General features: G+C 45.3%; 1 protein-coding gene across 7 annotated transcripts in view; it reads left to right on the forward strand.

The window, feature by feature from the left end:
• The window catches only part of LOC143147646 (protein FAM135A), a 59,905-nt gene extending 43,152 nt beyond the window's left edge, over positions 1-16,753 (forward strand). For 5 of the 7 annotated variants that reach the window (XM_076313079.1, XM_076313093.1, XM_076313104.1 and 2 more), the window contains exons 2-17: positions 3,176-3,429; positions 3,535-3,611; positions 5,948-6,161; positions 7,337-7,471; positions 8,496-8,525; positions 8,943-9,024; positions 9,142-9,336; positions 9,432-9,566; positions 10,090-10,330; positions 10,408-11,079; positions 11,164-12,134; positions 13,014-13,810; positions 14,092-14,404; positions 14,902-15,151; positions 15,220-15,447; positions 16,547-16,753. In XM_076313079.1, coding sequence (XP_076169194.1) covers positions 3,353-3,429; positions 3,535-3,611; positions 5,948-6,161; positions 7,337-7,471; positions 8,496-8,525; positions 8,943-9,024; positions 9,142-9,336; positions 9,432-9,566; positions 10,090-10,330; positions 10,408-11,079; positions 11,164-12,134; positions 13,014-13,810; positions 14,092-14,404; positions 14,902-15,151; positions 15,220-15,447; positions 16,547-16,752 — 4,623 coding nt within the window. In that variant the 5' untranslated portion in view covers positions 3,176-3,352 and the 3' untranslated portion in view covers position 16,753. The remainder of the gene's footprint in view (positions 1-3,175; positions 3,430-3,534; positions 3,612-5,947; positions 6,162-7,336; positions 7,472-8,495; positions 8,526-8,942; positions 9,025-9,141; positions 9,337-9,431; positions 9,567-10,089; positions 10,331-10,407; positions 11,080-11,163; positions 12,135-13,013; positions 13,811-14,091; positions 14,405-14,901; positions 15,152-15,219; positions 15,448-16,546) is intronic. The other 2 variants (XM_076313131.1, XM_076313120.1) reach the window with 2 other exon arrangements.
• The last annotated feature ends 7,063 nt before the right edge of the window (positions 16,754-23,816 follow it).

The raw sequence follows: 23,816 nt of genomic DNA on the forward strand, positions 1-23,816 counted from the left end.
CAGAAAATTTCTACAATAATCGAGGTTGATACAATAATCGAGGTAACCTATGCAACGAGACAGATCCTCAATTGCACGGTATATCTCTGCTGCATATGGGTCATTACTAGTCACATCCCTCTTCGAAATCACTCGTTCAAAGTGACCGTCCCTTCTATTTATCTATGCACTGCAATGAACTCTTGTAATGATCGAGGTTGCAATAACCGAGGTTCTACCGTACTTCTTTCATGCTGAGAGCATCAATTATGGCTGAAAACATTGCACAAAGACCTAATCGAAATAGAAACGTAGTTTAGAATATCATTGATAAAATATCACAAGTCAAATTAAATTTAAGAAGAATGACGATCATAGGGAATTTTACACAGTTCAACTCACATTACTCGATCATCGCGAGTGTTCAGATACTCGATGAATACTTTTGAGTATGAGCGAATACTCAAGCTTTTGAGTGATAAACTATTCGATTAACCGAGCATTCGAATGATGTTCAAACAGTCAAGTATTCGAATAGTTAAATGACCGAATTCCAACTGTGTTCGAGTAGTCAAGTATTCCAATGGTATTCGAACAGTCGAATATACGAATAGCCAGGCAGTCGAATAGTATTCAAGTATTCGAATACCAAGTACTTGGATGATATTCGAGTGAACGAGTGGTTGAATAGTATTCAAGTATTCGAATAACCAAGTATTTGGATGATATTCGAGTGATCGACTGGCTGAGTAGTATTCAAATATTCGAATAACCAAGTATTTGAACGGTATTCGAGTGATCGAGTGGTTGAGTAGTATTCAAGTATTCGAGTAACCAAGTATTTGAACGGTATTCGAGTGATCGAGTGGTTGAGTAGTATTCAAGTATTCGAGTAACCAAGTATTTGAACGGTATTCGAGTGATCGAGTGGTTGAGTAGTATTCAAGTATTCGAATAACCAAGTATTTGGAGGATATTCGAGTGAACGAGTGGTTGAGTAGTATTCAAGTATTTGAATGGTATTCGAATGTTTGAATAGTATTCAAATAGTCGACTATTCGAATAATATTATAACAGTCGAGAATTCGAATTGTATTGGCGAAATATTAGAATCGTTGAATCTTCGAATATTCGAATACGGAAAATTTCGACCAGTTCCAGCCCCAGTTTGGAGCGAGTTCCGTCGTTTTCAGCCCGGAAACAAGCGCCAGCACAATTCTCGCACGCGGACACGCCTCTTGAACGTTCCTTCCCCGTAAAGAAACACGCTCGACGAAGCGGTTCTCAAAGTTTCCAGCTTTTAAACCCGGCAATGATCTCTCCTCGAGAAGAAAGGCTGTGTCGCGAGTGGTCGGCAACGATCGTTAAAAAAAACTTCGGAACTGAAGGAGACTCCGGGGCCTATTTGTCGTGGAACGAGAAGAGAGAACTCACCCCGTACGGCAGCCGGTGTACAATACACTTTTATCCACTCGTGCTTCGACGGAAGTTGAAGCACCTTTTCGACACGATTCAGCATCTCCGGTGCGCACGGTGCCTTCATCCCGAGAATGTTCATAACGTAACGTAATTACAGGTATGCCCGTCAGGTTGCAGGATCCGGTTCCTGCATCCTGAAAGACGGGGGGAAGGGGGTAAAACTCCGAGCAAGAAACTTTCAGAGCGAGCAGCTTGAAAAATGTGCTCGAAATTGCCTACTTAACGCGAACAGGCGAAAAAAGATATAAAGATCGGTACACTGGAGTACTGAATATTTATTCACGAGGGAAAGGAAAAGAAACACGACACGTAAACCTACGTTCCATCATCTACGGTTTAAATTTCCGCTACGGAAGAGAATGGAGAATACCACTTTCCGAATCTTCTCCTCTGCATCGAGTTTGTTCCGAATTCCTCGAACTAGAGAACCCTTGCGAACGACCAATTGCTTCGTGTTAATTCGTCGAGTCAGCCTGCCTGACGAGTGCATCGACAATACCTGGGCAAGACGCTGGATTACTTTAGTAGTAGCCATTAGACTCACGATGGACGAGTACATTGCATCATCGTTATTTCTTTTACTTTATTACAGAAATGAAAAGGTTCAATAAAACTATGTGTTTCGTGTATGTACGTTCAAACTTTGATATTTTACATTGTTAGGACCCTAAAACTCGCGTCTGGAATATTACCGACGAAATCGTCATTGACCTCTTATTGTACTAGGTTATTCAATAAGTTTTGTCGTTTTGTAAAAAAATACTATGACACTTCAAGTTCGAACAATTGTAAATATACAGACGAATCGACAAATCTACATGAAACTCCACACGTGTTTATCAAGTAGTACCATCTTTAGAAAAGTAAAACGACGAAGTATTTGAATATTCGTAGCATAGAGTATACTAGCGACCAAGTATTTGAATATTCTAATATCGTTACTCGACCATTTGAGTATTCTAATATCAGTATTCGACTATTCGAATATTCTAATATCAGTATTCGACTATTCGAATATTCTAATATCATTAGTCGACTATTCGAGTATTCGAATATCACTGTTCAACCATTTAAGTATTCGAATACCATTATTCGAATATTACTGACACGTGACACTATTCAAATACTCGAACGATAAAAGTTATCGAGCAATCTAATATTTGAACATTCTAATATCGTTATTCGACCATTTGAATATTCTAATATCAGTATTCGACTATTCGAATATTCTAATATCAGTATTCGACTATTCGAATATTCTAATATCGTTAGTCGACTATTCGACTATTCGAATATTCTAATATCGTTAGTCGACTATTCGACTATTCGAATATTCTAATATTGTTAGTCGACTATTCGACTATTCGAATATTCGAATATCAGTATTCGACTATTCCAATATTCTAATATCGTTTGTCGACTATTCGAATATTCTAATATCGTTAGTCGACTATTCGACTATTCGACTATTCGAATATTCGAATATCATTAGTCGATTATTCGAACATTCGAATATCATTAGTCGATTATTCGAATATTCGAATATCATTAGTCGATTATTCGAATATTCGAATATCATTGTTCGACCATTTAAGTATTCGAATACCATTAATCGAATATTACTGATACGTGACACTATTCAGATATTCGAACGACAAAACATATCGAGCAACCTACAGCTGCGTTAACTCGCATCAAACTGTGCCGTATGTTTCAGGGTGGTTGCGACCCTGAGGTCGTCCAAGATGGCAGAAACGAACCGAGAAGCTCGGCCAGGCCCTGAACAGTCTACCCGCGTGAATCGTCGCGACGGACGAAGCTGGTCTTCGTGCGATTAGAGGAGCTCCGGAGGCCGAGAGGGGGAGGGCGGGCTCCCAGCATCGCGGGGATCGAGATGAGCGATCTACAGGCCACACTCGAGTTCTCCCTCGAGCTTTGCAAGTTCTACAATGTCGACCTGTTCCAGCGCGGGTAAGCGGATCCAGGGCAGGCTTTCACGTTCGTCGAGCGAGGCCCGCTAGGCTTCGTAATTGCGAGGGCTTAGCCCGGGCTCATCGACGATTTCCAATTTCGCAGGTATTACCAGATTCGAACCGCCCTCAAAGTGTCGCCGAAACTCCCCATCAAGGTGGAGGTTAACCAGCTGCGGAATCGTGAGTACACTCTTCCAAGCTTTCGCCCCCATCGTCATCCGTCCGCGACTCTCACGAATATCGTAGCTCCTGGCAATCCGAGACTCTAATACCTAAGGACCTAGAGGGTGTTTCAGTATCCATACGAACCCCATTGGTCAATGGAACCTGGAGAAAGGAAAATGTCACGATGAACGTATTATAGATCCTCGACTTAAACAGTGTTCACGATATTGGGTCTCTCAGTTTGTAAAGATCGGGATGAAATTGTCCTCTCTACCGCGTCACTTTGGTATCCTTCGGTTACGTGCACGGTAGATAGCGTAACCGAGAACCGGTTGACGTTATTTTGTCGAGAACGCGAGACTCGATTGAGTTTCTTTTTATACGAGGTAGTAGCATCGTGAACCAGGAAACGAAATATTTTGCTCGCAAATGTAGAGAGGATACCTCGGGGAGAACCTAAATACACAAGAGTCACTTGTTCCGCGAGGAGAGTTGCACGGTAGCTTTCGCCGATAGTTTCCAGCGATTTGTACTTGAACCGTTCCAAAAGCTGACGATGTAACAATCAAGACGGTCGAACAATCTGTATCTCGAAAAGCTCACCTTAATTGAGAATATTCATAGAATTGAAGTTAGTCGGCAAAGAGGTAACTTCTCCGCAGACCTCGCAGATTCAACGTAAAGCAACGGTCTTCTTCGTTCGCCCAGTTCGCGATGGGAAAACAAACAAAAAGGAGGCGGTGGGGTCGGTGGGCGGTGGGTGGAGTAAGTTTCCACGAATTACACCCGCTTCGACGGACTGCGACGCGTGTCCAGCGATTCAGAGAACTTTCCGGTCGCGTTGGAACGGAGTGGGGGGAAACTTTTCAGTACGTTGCACTCGTCTCGCCGGAGGAAACTCCGCTGGATTCACTTACCGGCTCTCGGTTAGACAACAGCGAACTAGTTCGAACCGAGCTGCACCCGGTCGACGATAGCGTTGGAAAGTTCGAGCATTGTACAGACCAGGCAGCGACTCGAGAGGCGCCAGCAGGGAGACCAAAGACCGCGCGCGAACGTTGATCGGAATCTTGGAAAATGTGAAACGAGATTGGACCGTGTAGACCGTAATCTTCCTCCACTCTCGAGGCTCTCGATTTACCGAGAATCTCGAACGAGTACCGAGAATCTCGCACGTAAACCGAGATCTGGTTTTTTTTAGAAACGCTCGGTTCTTCCGAGAATTTTAAACTTGAGCCGAGGACCGTAATCTTCCCTCTTTCGAGGCTCTCGATTTACCGAGAATCTCGAACGGGTACCGAGAATCTCGCACGGAAACCGAGATCTGGTTTCTTTAGAAACACTCGATTCTCCCGAGAATTTTAAACGTGAGCCGAGAACCGTAATCTTCCCTCTTTCGAGGCTCTTAATTTACCGAGAATCTCGAACGGGTACCGATATCTCGTTTGTTTCCAGATACTCGGTTTTCACGAGTACTCGGAACGTGTCGTCTCTCTTGTTCCACGTCTCACGATCGCATCCGAGAATCTGGCACGTAAACCGAGATTTCATTTCTTTAGAAATGCTCGGTTCTTCCGAGAATTTTAAACGCGAGCCGAGATCTCGATTCTTCCAAGTATCTACCCGAGTATCGAGCGTATGCGAACCGAGACCTCGTTTCTTTCCGAACGTTTCACTTCGTCTGGGGATCTCGGATTTGAACTGGAACCTCTCTGATCTTCGTACCTCCTATATTTTCGGTAGAAAAAATTCTCCAGAAAATCAAGATTCCAGTCTACATCCGAGATTCTCAAAATAAACGATATAAAACTCTACATCCACGATTCCCAGAATAAACAACGTTCCAGTTTACATCCGAGATTCTCACACCAGTCGATGTCTCGTCTACATCCACGATCCTCGAAACCACCCATAATCCTCATTCACATCCGAGAATCTCCGAACAACCGACATCCCAGTCTACACACGAGACACTCTTGACAAACACATATCCCAGTTTACCACGTGACTACTACCTCAAGACTCTCTCATCTCTCATCTCTCATCTCGTATGTTTCGAGATCTCGAGCAGTGACAGACTCGCGTGTACGCTCGAGACGTATGCTCACGTTTGACGTATCCAGCCGAGAAGTTATCCAACCAGACGCGCATCAGGCTTCCACTCAAATCAGACGCAACCCGCGTACCACTTCCACCTGTCCTCTCTCTCTCTCTCTCTCTCTCTCTCTCTCTCTCTCTCTCTCTCTCTCCCTCTCCTCTCCTCCCTCTCTTTCTCTCCCTCTCTCTCTAGTCTCTCAGCGTTTATGAAGCACCGAAATACCAGAAGACGCGAACCGAGTCCATTGTTCCAGACTCGTTGGAGGCGCCCGGGACGAGTAAGCGCTTTCAGATCCTCTACAGAAATGAGGAGGTGACACTCGGCACCTCGGTCCGATTCCGGGCGCACGTGCTCGTGCACAGTCACAAGATCGAGGAGGTGCTCTCCCGCACCCACTTCAATCTCGGCGTCGAGTTATGGTTCAGCGATCCGACCCAACCTGAGAACATGGCCTGCGTGTCGTCCAGGTGAGCGTCTTCGTCGCGCGGGACTCGCTCGGGAACGATATTGTGGTTTCAGGCTCCGAGGGTACCTGGAGCGTGACTCGCGTCACACGAGGTCCGTGGGATAATACAACGGGCTCACGTGGACGTATAGGGTGTACCTAAATCGTTCGATCGGAAGAGAAACGAATCGTGTGGGGTTTTGGACCTCGAGTGCAACGAACTCTGCACCGCATTGGGAATCCTCGCGCGGAGGATTCGCACGGTGGCTGTGGTGATCACGTGGGCTTGATATCGTCTCGTAACACAAGATCAGGATTTCCAGACCCCCTTTGTGCGACCGCGCTATCCCATTTACCGATTCCCCATGAAATGCTTCCTTTTAAAAAAATTCCAACAAAAGCCCACCGAACGGGCTACGTGAACCGGTATGGGAAACGATGAATTGAACGAGAAGAAAAATAGTAAGCTCGTACCCTGACTTTGATCCGACAACCCTTACGCTCCGTTCGGATCCGTAAAAGACCCGCTACACGAATCAAATATTTCGTGCGCATTTTTCCGAACGATTTTCCCCCTAATACTTTTACACGCATAACGGCGTAATGTGATCGACTCGCGTCAAGCAAAGAGAGTGTGCGTGTATATATATATAGAGAGATCTGTTTGAAAAACTTCGATGACCTTAAAATGTAAAAAAAAAAAAAAGTACGTCCTCGGAGGAAACTTTTTCCTCGTCGATGTATGCCCCTTTGAACGGTGTCACTTTCCCGTGAACAAATTTTCAATATGTTCGTAAACAACGTGGATAATTAAGTGTCCCCGTTTCGTTAGTTCACCTTGTGTACACGTATCTCTCGTGGTCCAAAACACCTCACTTTTTTAACATTCGAGAAACATTTTCTATTTTCGAAGCCCATTTTTTTTTTCAACGCAATTCGACCGTGTGAAATTGCACGAAGACACCGAGAAACGTTTCTCCAAGTCCAAGTGTTCGATATTCGATAATAATCGCGACGAATAGAGCCAAGTGTTTTTTGTCGATCGCGTGCTTCATCGTTCTCGAGCAAATATTCTTGGAAGACGCAAGAACTTTCTCACGGGCTTAATAAATGGGGAGAATCGATAACCTTGGCCGCGCGCGTCTTCGCGTTTCACGTGGAAGGTTTCACGAGCTTCGTTTACCTTGTACTTTGTAGGGCGTTGCAGCTGAACTTCGCGCCCACGAAGGGGCTTCACTATCATCTGCCTGTGCTCTTCGACTATTTTCATCTCGCCGCGGTATCCATCACTATACACGCTTGCCTGGTGGCTCTTCATCAGCCTTACATCAAGTTGGTATCAATTTGTATTATTTTTCCAACCCTTTTGGTGCTGCAGACCCTTTCACGAGCTCGTTGGATCGGTACGGTCTGTGCGCGTGTACTCGATAGACGCGGCACTCTTTGATTCAGCGTTGCGGCGCGTGCCGAGCGTAATCTTCGGAAGACTGCTCGTATAATTTAACACTTGAGTATTCTCTAGTTATTTGAATGCTGCGAACGAACTTCGAATATTTGGGTATTTGAGTATTTGTATTCGAGTAGAATTATTAAACGAAAATAAGGTTTAAGAAAGAACGATGAACTTGGGGAATTTAATACCGGGGTATTTGAGCAGTCGGTATAAAAATATTACTCGAGTATCCCGTTAGTATTCGAATTGTTCGCTACTCGAGTGGTACTCGAATAGTACTCGAATAACCAAGTATTCGAATAGTCAACGATTCGAGTGGTATTCGAATAGACAACGACTCGTATTCAACGACTCGAGTAGTATTCGAATAGTCAACGACTCGTATTCAACGACTCGAGTAGTATTTGAATGATCAACAACTCGAGTAGTATTTGAATAGACAACGATTCGAGTAGTATTCGAATAGTTAATGACTCGAGTAGTATTCGAATAGTCAACGACTGGTATTCAACGACTCGAGTAATATTCAAATAGTCAACGACTCGTATTCAACGACTCGAGTAGTATTCGAATGATCAACAACTCGAGTAGCATTCGAATAGTCAACGACTCGAGTAGTATTCGAATAATCAACAACTCGAGTAGCATTCGAATAGTCAACAACTGGAGTAGTATTCGAATAGTCAACACTCGAGTAGTATTCGAACAGTATTCGAATGGCCAAGTACTCGAACACGCTCGAATACTTGAATACAAAAGAACACGCCAAGCAATTCGAATCCTAGTCGAGCATTGAACCTCAGCACTGAAAGGGTTAGACCCCCGACGGAACACTCTACTGTCACTTATGGAAATTATTCTTTTTTTTTTCATGACCCGACATGGTTTCCGTGTTGCGTTCAGGAAGAGCATACTCCATTACGTGCAGAGCTGGTGAGTTCGAGAAAATAAACCGTCCGAACACTACGAGAAACTATTTTATTATATAAAACGATCATCACTGCTCCATATTTTGCTCAATTTTCGCAGGAGAAATAAATGCGCAAAGAAATCGTTGAAAAAATCAAAGAGACTTCACTTCACAATTTATTCTACATTCGATCTACTCTACGCGAATTTCGTTTGTCCGCTACGTGCATCGACCGCTTTTTTTTTTCTTCTTTTCTCTTTTTTAAATACACAACAAAACAAAAATGAACCCCACCGAACTGAATCTCTATCGAACGTTTGCATTCAATTGTTCCCGGCAATTTGGCGGAAAAATTGTGCACCGCGGCGAAATCGGCGCGGTTTCGATTATGTTTCAATTAAAGTCGCCAGTTGATAATTGAACGAGTAATATGCCCGCAGCGCGCCGCGCGGAGGGAAGCCGTGGCTGCAATTTAAACAGTCCGCAACGAATGGCGATAACAATGCTGCGCTGGGAAATATCGTGAGTTCGTGCGCAAGCCATTAAAGCTTTTAATTGACTCGAAAGAGTCGGCGTGGGGGGTTGTGTGTCGGGAAAACGATACGGGGCGGTTTTTGCGATCGACGTGAATCGTTGCAGGAGACCACGACGAGATGCGTCGGATCTGCCACGAAGATACAGCACGCGAAGCTGGTTCAACAGGAAGTGATCAGGTTACTTTTGGCCGCGAGGGAATCTTTGCTCAACGATTTAGCTGATCTGGCGCGGCTTCTGCCTTCTTGTCAGCAGAGAGTGCTCGAGTTCTTTCAGAACACGCACAAAGAAATCATCAAGGTCCGTACGCGAGAGGATCGTTAACATCTTTTTACGTTCCCGTGCTATACATCGCGCGTACAGAACGTGACGGAACGTCTCTGGTGTGATTGCAGATGATGGACACCGAGGAAACTGATATCGCTCAACTCTGCGCACAAAACATTATTCTTTGGCAGCACTTTCTCGAGGCATTCTCCGGGCGCGAGGCTGTTCATCAGCACCTCGCTAGGATCCATCATCAACTGAGGGTAGGGATCCGTTGTGATATTTTATCTTTGCAAAAATGATCAACGATCGTACCGTGGTTGTACAAAATGTATCACTATTGCAAGTTGAAACAGCGAGGAAGAAAGAGGACTCGTTCACTCGTGTCGTCACTGTAAACGTTGCCGCTATTGGCCAAGTTGGCCAGGTGTGGAGGTCCATCGCGTGACGAGATGCCTTCGTGAACTCTATTGTTGTATCTCACTTTGTAGTGTCTCGTTTCGTTCGTGTTCCTCGAATAACAAAAGACCTCTACGTTTGCCCAACTTAGCCAATAGTGACAGTACGTCAAGCCAAAGGCTCAGCTATCGCGTTCCAAGTGAAGCGAATGGACGATTCCTCTTTCCCTGTTTCGTTTCAGCTCGTAGTAGCAGTGTCTACATTTGGTGCAACTACGGTACGTCAGTCTTGCACGTGAGTGTCCCAAGTTGAACTCTGGTAGGTTAGCCCTTTCCGTGTACATTAGAAGAAAAAACCAATATTCAACGAGTGATTGACACTTTCCAGGTGAAACGTTTCGCGGAAGGTTTCTTCGTGCTGGAGAATCCGAGAACATCGGCCTGGGGTTGCTACGATGCGAACTATCAATCTTATCAGGCGGTGAGCGAGGCCGCTCGAAGATCCCGGTACCTGACATCGTTGCCCCCGCTGCCTGTGCACTGTCCGGAGCTGGACGGTGATCTTCACTCGCTTCCGTTGATTTTCGAGGATCAGTACGTGGACATGAAGCAACGACACAGAAACAGTGGTAAGCGCGACGAAAGATCTACGGGACTTGAGAGATCTACAAGATTCTCGAAAAAGGAGAATCACGGTGGTTCTCAGTTCCAGGTATAGACGACTGCAGTTGCGGGATCACGGCGATCCTGGAGTCACGTTCGATGGGGATATGGTCGCCCAGGAGCGAGGGAGCGGCTCAGGATATCGCGTCGGTTCAGGGTCGTTTGACGTTAACTCCATCCACATTGCCAGCCAGGCATAGCAAATCTTTGGACCAGTTGGGCCCGGAGATCATACCGGTGCAACCGAGGACCTCACCGAAGACCCTGCCTCGATCCGTGTCCACGCAGTTATTCCCACGACAGAGGGGGATAGGTGCGCGAAACGTCACCCCGCCAGCGACAGTTCCCTCGAGGGGAAGGCAGAGGTCCGCTGCATCCTCCAGCAACACTCTTTTCCCGCCCTCGGGGCAACAAGCGTGTTCAGCACCGAATCCGTCGCTCGGTTCGACACCTGTGGTACCCTTGCCCCGCGCCAAGTCCACCCAGATACTGGTACTGAACCGTCAACAGCAACCCGATCCGCAGAACAGCTCCATCACGTCACTTTTGGCGGCTATGTTTCCCGAATTGCCACCCGGTGGACAGCTACCGGGCTACCGGCCGTCTAGCAAGCCTTGCGAACAAACCCTCACAGTCCCCACGTGCGTAGGTGGTATGGATCACGGTCAGATGACCGATTGCTGGACCGAGGGCAAGACCGTGAACGTCACCGAAGGTACGAGCGAGTGTTCTTTGTATCCAGCGTTGTCGTTTCACCTCGCTCGGGTGAAACCTACTACACCGCGTTCACTGATCGAAGAATCCCCCTTTCCAGATTATCACTCGCTGGACACACGAAGGATCCGCTTGGAACCGCGCAGCCATCGTTTGGTGACGCATCAACCGATGGCCACCACCGCCAACGGACCGAACAGCTTCATCGCCACGGGTAAAACGAACATCAACGGCGTTGGATTCCAGCAGGAGCAACCACTTCACACGGCGACCCTGGACCGGGTCACCTACCGCGGCAACTCGAGGAAACAGAGTCACCAAACGGGCGGCAAGTACAGCCAAACGAACGGGATCGAGTCCCGCAGATATCACACGATCGGGAAGACTGGCTCCGGGCAGAGTCAACGGAACCGCGAGCTCCAGGACTCGATGAACGGCGGCGGGCTACCGAGCGGTCACTCGCTGTTGCCGGATCCATTGTACAAACGATCGAATTACTCCGCGACCACCACCGACTCGTTCTTTTACCGCACGAACGGCACCAGCGGGCGGACACACGGCGAACAGGACCGACCAAGGAGACCCAAGAGCACCGAGAGACTGGTCGACGACGGTAATCGCAACGAGTACTCCGAATTCCGGAGAGAGAGGCCCAGGAGGCGAGAGGAGAGGCCTGGTGTCAAGTCGCCACGGAACGGGGTGCCGACCTGTTACGGAGAGGAGAAGCACAGGCGACCGCACATCGACGAGAAAACGGAACTGACCAACGAGATGTTCTACAAGGTGATGACCGCGATGTCGGAACCGAAGAAGGAACAACGGACGGAGAGGAGGAAGGAGAGGCACGGAAGGAGACCGCATTCCGCGCCTGTACTCGACGTTGACCATCCCGTCGACGAGGGCAGGAAGTGCAGTCACAGGAACAGGAAGACCGCTCCACCGCCACCTGCCTATCAGGACCCAGCGGTCGCGCCTCTGCCCAAGTACCGGTATCCGCCTCCGGCACCTACTACGGGCGTCCTGGAGGTGGAGAATAACAATAAAATAATTCTTAAGGTACCGTTGCAATTGTTGCACTACGATACCTCTGTTGGGAGCGTTGCGCCTAATGGAGCGGGAGATATAGGTCTAGGTAGCTAGTCGACGCGTTTGCTACTATCGGACCTGTATATGGTCGAGGATAGTTCTGGTGCTTAGTTAGTCACTCGATGCTTTCGTTGTCCTCTGGTGCACATGTGGGTGGGGATAGTTGTGATACCTCTACAAAATAGTACATTTGGTGCAAAGCTAACCCTACTCTAGGCCTAGGTAGCTAATCGACACGTTTGCTACTATCAGATAGTAGCATATGGTCGAGGATAGTTCTGGTGCTTAATTAAACAGTCGATGCATTCGTTGTCCTTTGATATGCATGTAGGTGGGGATAGTTCTGATATCTCTACAAAATAATACATTTGGTGGAGAGCAACCCCTACTCTAGGCCTGGGGTAGTTAACACTTTCATTGTGGCTGTGTAAGTACGTGGGTTGGGGCAGTTCCTATGGGACGTACGAATAACGTTCTTGCTAATAGGGACAGTAAACCCCCATAATGTCAGTTAAGTGGTTTCCTTCGAGACAACTAACAGGAGCTGAGAATCCGAGCAACCCTGATCTTCAGCCATGATCCACACATAGTATTGAATTGTTCGGAAAGTCATTTCATTTTTTTGGGAAAAACGAAACACGATTTTTTTAGAGTGTATAAACATTTTATTAAATTATACATTCTCCATTTTGGAAAACGAAACGACTTTCCGAACAACCTAATAGAACCTAACGTATCCCAGAACTGGACATCGTTCCTGTCCCAATTTGAAACGCATCCACGTCTTTATCATTGTCACCTAACCCAAACGCAGAGAGGTCATCGTTTGATGGATACTTTTGCTTGCAGATCGAGCCCGTCAAGTCCCCCACAGAAGCGCCGGAAACCAACGGCACAACGCCGTCCGAGACATTCAGCACCGGTGCACCGCCGCCCAACACGAAAAGACTGAGATGCGCCAGCGTGCCAGTGGCGCAGAACAAGGTTGTGGTGCCACGTAGCGCGGTGTCTTTGCCTTGCATGCCGATACGCGACAGCAAGGACAGCCTTAGCAACAATCTTCCCGTCATTCCGAATCCGCACAGCCCGCCGTCCAGCAGACCCAGCAGCCCGACCACGAGCTCCAGCTCGAGTAACCTCACGTCCGAGTGTTCCGGCTGGGTCAGCAGCGGGGACACGTCGAGCTCGGAGCAGCGACGCAACGCGAAACTGTCCAGCGAGCAACTGCGACAGAAACTGTCGAAAATAGTGCCCAGCAAGGAGAGACCGACCGCAAAGGAGACCGTCGAAGAACACTCGTACGAGGAGGTGCGGTTACCGCCACCAAAAATGTTTCGTGACGAGCCACCACCTCCGGAGGAGTTTCGGGACCCACCGGCGATCATCGACAACCCCCTCTATCACGTGTACGAGACAGTGAAGCCGGTGAGAAGTCCGAAGCAAACGAAAACCGCGCCCTGCAGCCCTCAGAAGAACAGGGACAGAGAGAGGGACAGGGAAACCCCGTACGGTGTCAGGGACATCTGTCTGGACTGTTACCAGGAGGGCAAGGAATTGTTGCAATCGACCCAGGACGATTCGATCAACTTCAAGAAGTGCAAGGAGGAGTTCAAACGGCAGATGAGCTTCTCGGGGAAGATTTACAGGTGCGACCTGGAATTTGCATACGGCGCCCACCTCCTGAATTCGGTTAGATCTTTCGTTCACCGACACCTGTCGTTCCGTCGGCCAGTCGTCCAATTCGTACGACGTTGAACGAGTCGGACGGTAGTTTTGTTTTATCTATTTTTTTTTTATTCTCTCTCTGTTTGCCCTTTGTTCCCGTCCATCGGCGAGTATCCGCTATGCTTTCGCAGTTTGGTTATCGTTTCGTCTGTCTTTATGTTTTGGAGTTATGTTTCTCTTTATCTACCTTATCCCCCTCTAGAGAACGAAAGGAAGCGCAGATGCGTTTCCATAAACGTGCCCATTCCCTGGGATACGGTGACCTTCTGACCCCGTCGTCGGTTAAACCTCTAAGATCCAATGTGCCTCTTAGTGACTATCCAACCCTGGCCTCGACCATGCCGTACTTCCACATCAGCAACGAGTACCGGCTCCTATCGCCGGAAGGAGCACACTTGATCATCTGCGTGCACGGTCTCGATGGCAACCCCGCTGATCTCCGTTTGATCAAGACCTACTTAGAACTCAGTCTTCCCGGAGCCCATCTAGATTTTTTAATGTCCGAGAGAAATCAGGTGAGGTGTTCGGGACACGTTTACACTGTGACATCCGACTACGATTTCATCTTCCTTGCGAACACTGATGGAAACAATTAGAGAACTGTCCGCACGTGAAACAGGGCATTGTACCATCTCGTCCAATCGTAACTTCCCTTCGCAAATTCATCTTCCTTCGATCACTCGAGACTAAAGAATTATCACGGATTCGATCACTATCGAATTGTGACTGAAAATTATTGGGTTGTTCGGAAAGTCATTTCGTTTCTTTTTTTTCGGTGAAAGTGAAACACGATTTTTTTAGAGTGTATAAACATTTCATTAAATTATACATTCTCCATTTTGGAAAACGAAATCACTTTCCGAGCGAACTAATATATTGTCGAAATCGCTGGGAACGTGGGAATGTCAATGCTGGAAATAATAGACGAACACTTTTTTCTTCTGTCTTATATTTTCTGAGATGTTTGGTGTGTCGGCTGTAGCGTTTGATGTTGTTCATATTTGTCGAATAGGGTGACACTTTCTTGGACTTCGACAGCATGACCGATCGACTAGTATGCGAAATTCTCCACCATACCGTGACGTCGGGCCTGAACCCGACGAAAGTGAGCTTCATCGGACACTCTTTAGGGACCATCATCATACGGAGCGCTTTGACGCGGCCGGAATTACGACCGCTTCTACCGCGTTTGCACACTTTTCTTAGCCTGAGCGGACCACATTTGGGTACACTGTATAACACCAGCGGATTAGTTAACGCAGGTAAAGGGACAACGTCGTCTACCAAAGTAGAACGTCGTTTTAAATACGTCGTCTTAAACCGTGTCCAGGTATGTGGTTCATGCAGAAACTGAAGAAATCCGGCTCGTTGCTCCAGCTAGCCATGAAAGACGCGTCGGACATCAGACGGTCGTTTATGTTCCGCCTCAGTCAGAAGAGCAATCTTGAGAAGTTCAAACACGTTCTTCTGTGCGGCAGCGCGCAGGATCGATACGTGCCGCTTCACTCCGCGCGGATAGAGCTATGCAAAGCTGCTGTGCGGGATTCAACCGATCAAGGTAATAAAAATTTCACGAGAAAATTTACCTTACCGTGAAATAACTTTCGCCCTATAAATTCGAACGAGGAACGAATTTCTCGTCGTTTTTTTTAACAAAAGTAGGAAGTAAGATTTGGGATTTTCGAAATTAGAATTTTATTAAAAGGAAATGAAGTTAACGTTGAAACGACATTTCGAAAAAGAAAGTAAAAGTACTATTTTTATTGAACAAAGTTCTTGGTTTACAGTTAAATAAATTTACCATTGGTTACTTTTTCTTGTTTATCTCAGGACACATGGTAAACTATTGGGTTGTTCGGAAAGTCATTTTATTTTTAAAAATGGAGAATATATAATTTACTAAAATGTTTATACACTCTAAAAAAATCGTGTTTCATTTTCACTAAAAAAAAAAACAACGAAATGACTTTCCGAACAACCCAATATATTTCTCTGACCAGAAAAAGTCTTTGAATAAATTGATTTCAATTGACCAATAACTCCTCGATAAAACGTACAGTTTTGGTTCCGCGCGGAACGTTTTAAAGAGGGACGGTAGCGATTTGTTCCTAGAATCGATCTTTTTCATTTCTCGAAGCCGATACACAACCACGTTCAAAGATGACCGAGATACACCGAGTGAGGGCGGCTCGTATTACGGGCGCTCGGTCACCGAGCTTCAAAGCGATGCCGCCCGAGCATCTTTTTAACGACACTAATGCAAACTTGCAATCTTTGTACTTTTCGTTCTATCTCCCTGAATGCATTATAAATAGATCGTCGAGGTTCTCCGGTTAAGAACAAGTCCAAACTTGCCTACTTTCAAACTATTCTCGCTCACACGCTCACAATCATTTCCAAAAAAACACTACACACAATCAAAAACAATCCGAACACAATCGTTCTTTCTACAATTTTTATCCCGAGTGTCTCCCCGATCCCTCAATAACACCCGCAACGATCAAAAATACGCGAATCGTGGTGAAAATGACTCGAAACGCTTTACAGAGGGACAAGCGCGGCGTTATATCGAGGAACCGCCGTAATTTTCGACGTAATTGCACATTTTCCACGAAAATCCGCTCAAACGAGTCTCCTAAGTCCAAATGGTCTTTCAGGTGCAGCGTATCGCGAGATGGTGCACAACATCTTGTACCCGGTGATGTCCACCAGCGGTGTGAGCCTGGTCAGATACGACGTGCATCACGCGTTACCGGCAACAGCGAACGCCCTGATTGGCCGAGCTGCTCACATCGCCGTCCTCGATTCCGAGCTCTTCATCGAGAAGTTCCTGCTGGTGGCGGGTCTGAAGTACTTCAGATAAGGAACGGACTACCTAGCGGCTAAAGCGGCAGCAAATTTAGGGACGTAATGTAATAGCGGAATAGCCATCGGGAACGTGCTCGGGCATATCGTGGATCGGATCCACCCTGCTGGTAGTTCCGATTCGCGTTAGGATCAATTACCACGGACGTGCTGTCGACAATTGCCTCGCTTCTTGATCCTAACACCCCTCGTCTGTCCGCGATCATCGCTCTGCTTGTCCTTCTTCCCTTGACACGGGATTCGCCCGGTCGCGCGAACCGGAAGCGGGGCAGTTCGACGTTCTTATCACGGTACACGTCGATCGGTTATCCACCGTTAGGTGGCCACGTACCGACGTCGTCAGCCCTTGGGATTCCGCGCGTGTGTTTTATCACCTTCATCGACCACTCATCGAAACCAAATGGACCTATGGTTGCACGGAGAACGGGCCTACTTGCGGCTCGTGTTCGTTGTTCTCTCTGGACAAGAGAATAGGGAGGAGAGGTTGATCGATAGCGTGAGGGTAGTTAGATGAGGTTCGACCTCGTTGGTTGCTGGTGACCAGAAGATTGCGAAGTGCGAGCACTTTGAACGGTTAGTGGTTAAAGAGGTGACGGTGCCGAGTTTTGCTTAGCTACGTGTTGAAGGATTCGTTGAAATATCGAACCTAGCACTTACTTTCTAGGACTTATCTACGGGAACGATACCTTTGAACCTAGTGTACCTGTATGTCCAGTTCAAAGGTTGAGTTTCCTATCGGTAGAATTTTGCGTCGAACTGTTAACGTTCTTAAGAGATCCTTAAGTAGGATCTCTTTTGTACGAGTGTAAACGAGCACTATGGAAATGATACCAGTGATTTGACTTCTATCAAACGGGAATTGATACGGTAGTGATCCATGAGTGTGGGTTCGGGTTTAGATATTGTCGATAAAAATTGAAATCTACTGGTCTGTATAGAGTAGACACCGGAGTACGTGTAAAGAGACACTTATCTTTAGTCTCAGTTGTTACGGTAGATTCAAACTACGGCTGTTTCGAAGCGTTGATAGCAGTCACCTGTTTAATTTTAAATCACCAGCAATTGGCGAATGTGTATATCAATATTTTAATTTACAACAGAGCAAACGCAAGATGTAATAGAAGATACGAATAGCGCAGAAGACGATACGCTTTGCAACTAGGAAACACGCCTCGGCGGGTGAAAAAGATGGCGAACCTTGTAGCAATCCTCGTTCACCAGGAATCTTGACACCTGTAGCGCGGACGATCGTCATCGAACTACCCTGAACGGTCATCGTGATTCAAGTATCGAGTTCTCGGCCTATCGCGAAACCACAGGGCTGACGAAGGGGATCGTCAACGTGTCAGATCGTCTCGATCGGCGATGAAAATCAACTCGCGAACGCGAACGATCCTCGAGCATCGGCAAACTGGAGAATCCGTATAGGGATTCCGATGAAACGTGAACGAACTCACGGTCTTTTTCGTTTCGTTTTTTTAATGTTCCTTTTTTTGTTGTCAATTCTTTTCTCTTAAGAATCGAGAGAACAGGGACGCGTCGCCCGACGGATTCACCGTGGCTCGCTTTAGCCAGGTGTCAAAAGCGTCTAGAGTCCGGGCACGTGGTGTCTGGACGCTAGGAAAGTTACGAAACGTATGTCAATTGTTACTCTCAGATAAGTGTGAGTGCGTGCGATGTGAGGAGGATGGATGAGACGCGTAGTATGAAAGATAGAGAGATAGAGAGAAAGAGAGAGTATTCTAATTTAAACAAAAAAGAAAAGAAACACAAACGGCAACCGTAGGAAAGATAAATGTGAAACGGGAGAGGGAAACGACGAGATCGCGACGCGCGGACAATTCGGCATAAAAGAAGAAAAAAAAAAAAGAAATTGTGCGATCAACGTTGAAGGGGGACGAGGATGACTCGCGTCTCGTTCAAGTGGTGAATGTTACGACAAACGGTGATAAAGACGAACTGGAGCAACGTGGAGGAGACGAAATATAGTGGGGAGACGGAGATACGAGAACGAACACAAGTGACTACCATTTCAGGTATATGAAATCCCTCCAATACTAGATCTCAATTGCTCAGAACAATCTAAATAAAAAGGAAAAAAAGAAGAAAAAAGAAAAAAAATGAAAAAATAAAAAAAGTTATACATTAATCGTAATCGATGCAACGAAGACGCGTGGCGTCGCGTCTGCCGATTGCTAATCGTGAATATCATCGAAAGAGTGGGAGAAAGAGAGAGAGAGACAGAGAAAGAATGGAAGAGCGAGAGAGAGAAATAGATGACGCGTGTAATTATGATTTCTCGATTCCCGAAATGGAAGAGGGGAGAGACTAAACGTCGACAGTAAGATTCGCGGTACGATGCATGGCAATTTGATGTTCGATGTAGTAGTTTCGCGCGAAGTAACGCGTACAGTTCTCGTTAAAAGCATTCGATAGGTTGCTCAGCGAGAGAGAAGCATGCCTTTCGTTCGAAGTCGCGCTAACTGACATCGTTCAACTTGGCGTACGAGTGCGATCCAAGTCTCCGCGAGATCACACAGAATTATACAAGGTGCGATACAATCAGCGACACGAAACTCACGTGGGACGATTCCTCGATGAAAAACGAATCGAAAGTGTGGAATAAATTTTTTCCGTACGAGGCTCGGTTTTCGTGAGAATCGGCCTCGAACGTTTGGGTGAGCGCGCGATCGACGCGGCGCCAGTGGTTCTCAACTCGAACCGCACAGCGCGCGAACTCGACCATTCGACGCCCGATATCTCGTAAACGAAGACAATAACGAAAAAAAGTTCCCCCACGTTTTCGATCCATTTTTAAACAAGGAATCGTCCCCCGGTCGATCACATTACGAATTACACTGCATATCGTGAATATTCCCCGAACAATATTGCATTGTTCCCCGTGCGTAAAAAATGGAGGACTTTATCATCATTTTGTGCAACATTGATATTTAAATCGACATCGTTATAATGTATTGTAAGAAATTTCAATTGATTCACTGCCAAGGAAAGTGCATCCAAGATTCGCTCGAATTCGTGGCGATTTTTCAACACTTTCTGTTTGGGTTTCTCTCGAGTGCAACGTCTCTCTCGCGTCGGCCATTTTTCAGCCAGCAATAAGTATTAACCAGTCTCTGGTTCCGCGAGACCGACGACGACGAGTCTTTCTGTGATTTACTCATTAAGTCCTCATTGTTTTAGATAATTTAACGCGCGATGCAATTATACCTTAAGACCTCGCTGTTTCGGTACAGTTGCGTATCGTTGGTGACTCGCGCCAGGTTGAACGTGTCCCGAGCATTCCACACGACACTTTTTTTCGTTCACGATTATTAATTCGCTACACAGTAGGGCAAATTGCACCGTTCGTACAGCGATTCTCCGCACAATATCGTTAAGTGTGAAACCCACCGCGCCCAAATGTATGCGTTTACCCGCGCAAATTGTATACAACGTACACGCGTGTACGCCTTTACACCGTGGAAATGAGTCGCGCGCAACCGCGAACTGTGCCCATTGTACAACTTCGTGTGTCGCGTTTCGTATAGACACATCGTCGTAATCTATACGCGAGCAACAGCCTCGTCAGGACCACATTCAGGCGCCTCGTCTTTGCTCGCCTGACGCTGCGAAGCACAAAAGTCCTCGGGAAACATTTCTCGTTCAACCGTAAGATCGCATCGTTCCGATTGATTTTCGTTTTTCAACGCTCCATCGATCCAACAAATCGTCGAGTAATCGCTTAGTTTGAAAACGTAGCGAAACCAGCCCCGCGAACGAAAACACTTGGACGAAAATCGATTTGTCAACGAATCGCGTTTCAAGCCCATGCGTAACTTTCGAAGATACGATTTTATACGTCGAAGTCGCTGGAACGCCATGTTATTGTATTGTTTGGTCATTTGTGCGAGAGTTGTCTTCAGAAATAAATGGTTAACGAAATTTAGAACGATCGATCGAACTTTTGTAACGTCGTGATACGAAGACTTGGAAATGTTTGATTTGTTACGACTGTTGGAAGAATTTCAACGTTACCGGATAATTCATTGTCGTTGTGCGTATATTTTCTTTCACCTGGATTTTCGTTCACCGAATCGTACGCGAGCGTTGAGTATGCGGAAAATATGAAAAGTGAAGAAAGTTTGGAAGAGTTTCTTCTTGAATTTTATACGTGCAAGGAAGTGATGGTCGCTTCGAGGTTCTTAAGGCCAGTCATCTTCCAGATGGCACCGCTTGAGATTTCCAAGTGGGAGTTAAGTTTCTTAGTAAATTTTTACTATATCGTATCGAGCTCCAAATGACTCACTGATGTCTCGCTTATTCGTTCGGTCGACCGATCGATCAACGATCAACGAAAGGTACTCTGAACAAGACAGTCGATATTCTTGGTAATGTTACAATAGTCAAATATGTCCAGAGTTCCCTCGTAATACCTAAAAGTAACCTAGCGATTGTTTCACATTATTCAAGTAAATCTTTCATCTAGTATTTCGATGTTCTGCTGCAGTCGACTGCACCTGTGTCTTCAGATCCTCGATGTACTTCGTTATCAATGTATCTTCTGATCGATATCCACTTAAGTTTGTCAGTTAACTGCCAATTAAGTTTCGAATCAATCAGCCGATAGATTGCAAACTTGCGAAGGGGCCGCTCGGAACAACGTTCAAACAATAGACAGTGTCTCTATAGACGTTGTTGATACATTTCAGCATCTCGAGACTCTCGATTTCCTCGTCGAGATCATATCATAATTAACTAGGGTTGGTATTGTTCCAATAGCTTGATATTCAAATATTTTATAGGTATTCCAATGCTACGAATAAATTTCGAGTATCACTCTTTCATTATTCTAGTATCAGTGTTCGACTACTAGGTTGTTCAATAAGTTTCGTCGTTTGATAAGGTTTGAAATACATTTTATTATTCAATGTATTCTTTCTGAACTTCGATACATTTGTTCCAATGATGTTCTACAATAATTTATGAATTACATCCCTGAAGTGAGAATCGAGAAGACTGTCGAAATACGCATCCACGGCTGCTATTGTTAAACGATTGTTAAAAGTGTATAAGGACTCTTCACTTTGAATTAGTAAGTAAAAAAATGGGTTGCTGAATTTAAACGTGGTTGTAAATGTCTTCGAGACGATCAACGCGAAGGACGTCCAAAAAGTGCATCAACATCAGAAATTGTAGCAAAAATACAGGATACAGGTTTGGAAGATGGTCGATTAACCGAGAGAGAATTAGTAGAAGATCTAAGGATGTTATTAGGCAGTGTGAGCAATATTTTGGCCGAAGTTTTGAGTTTCAGAAAGCTGTGTGCACAATGGATGCTGCATTTGCTAACAATGGAACAAAAATACATTCGAATGCGACTTTCTCAGAGACATTTGGAGCGTTTTAGAAAAGATAAAAAGGATTTTATGCATCGTTTCGTCACTATGGATGATACTTGAGTCTACCACCATGATCCTGAATCAAAACAAGAGGCTAAGGAATGATGTGAACCCGATACTTTGCCTCTGAAGCGAGTTAGGGTCAAGAAATCGACCAAGAAAGGGTTAGCGTCAGTTTTTCGTGATGCAAAAGGAATTTTGTTACGTGGATTATCTCCAAACTGGTAAAATGATCAACTCAGAATATTGTTGTAACCTTTTGGATCAGCTGAATGTAAGAATTTGTGAGAAAAGATCTGGTTTACAGAAGAAAAAGAAACACTTTTTATCGAGACAATGCACCCTTTCGCACAGCTCTAAAAATCATCGCGAAAATCAGTGAATTGAAATAAGAATTGTTGCAACATCCATTCTATTGGCCAGATTTAGCTAACTTTGATTCCCGACTGTTTTTGCATCTAAAAAAATTCATGCGTGGGGAATGATTTTCATCGAACGAAGAAGCAATAGCAACCGTGGACGCTTAATTCGACAGTCTTCTGGATTCTCACTTCAGAGATGGAATTCATAAATTAGAACATCACTGGAACAAATGTATCGAAGTTCAGGGAGAGTATATTGAATAATAAAATGTATTACAAACCGTGAAATCGTGTTTTTCTTATCGAACGACAATACTTATTGCACAACCTAGTAGTGTTCAATAAGTTCTGTCGGACGACGAAACTTGGTAAGTTTTTTCTTCTGTAAACCAGGTCTTTTCTCACGAATTTTTACATCCAAAAGGTTACAGTAATAATCTGAGTTTATTGTTTTACCAATCTGGAGGTAATTCATGAACAAAATTCCTTTCGATACTAAAAAACTGTCTCCGACACTTTCTTCGCCGATTTCTGGACCCTAACTCGCTTCGAAGTCGAAGTACCGGGTTTATATCACTTCTTAGCCTCTTGTTTTGATTCAGGATCATGGTGGTAGACCCAAGTCTCATGTATAGTGACGAAACGATGCAGAAAATGCTTTTTATCCTTTCTAAAACGCTCCAAATGTCGCTGAGAAAGTCGCATTCGAATGTGTTTCTGTTCCATTGTTAGCAGCACCCATTGTGCACACAGCTTTCTGAACTTTATTTGTGCACAGCAAAAGTAAAACGACAAACCTAATAGCGCCATTTTTTATCCAACGACAAAACTTATTGAGCAATCTAGTTGAGCAACTCGACCATTTGAGTATTCTAATATCAGTATTCGACTATTCGAATATTCTAATATAGTTAGTCGACTATTCGAGTATTCTAATATTGTTAGTCAACTATTCGAGTATTCTAATATCGTTAGTCGACTATTCGAGTATTCCAATATCAGTATTCGACTATTCTAATATCGTTAGTCAACTATTCGAGTATTCTAATATCATTAGTCGACTATTCGAGTATTCTAATATCGTTAGTCAACTATTCGAGTATTCTAATATCGTTAGTCGACTATTCGAGTATTCTAATATCAGTATTCGACTATTCTAATATCAGTATTCGACTATTCGAATATTCTAATATAGTTAGATGACTATTCGAGTATTCTAATATCAGTATTCGAGTATTCTAATATCAGTATTCGACTATTTGAGTATTCTAATATCGTTACTCGACTATTTGAGTATTCTA

This window comes from Ptiloglossa arizonensis, chromosome 1 (genome assembly GCF_051014685.1).
Source record: "Ptiloglossa arizonensis isolate GNS036 chromosome 1, iyPtiAriz1_principal, whole genome shotgun sequence".
Classification (NCBI taxonomy): Eukaryota; Metazoa; Arthropoda; class Insecta; order Hymenoptera; family Colletidae; genus Ptiloglossa; species Ptiloglossa arizonensis.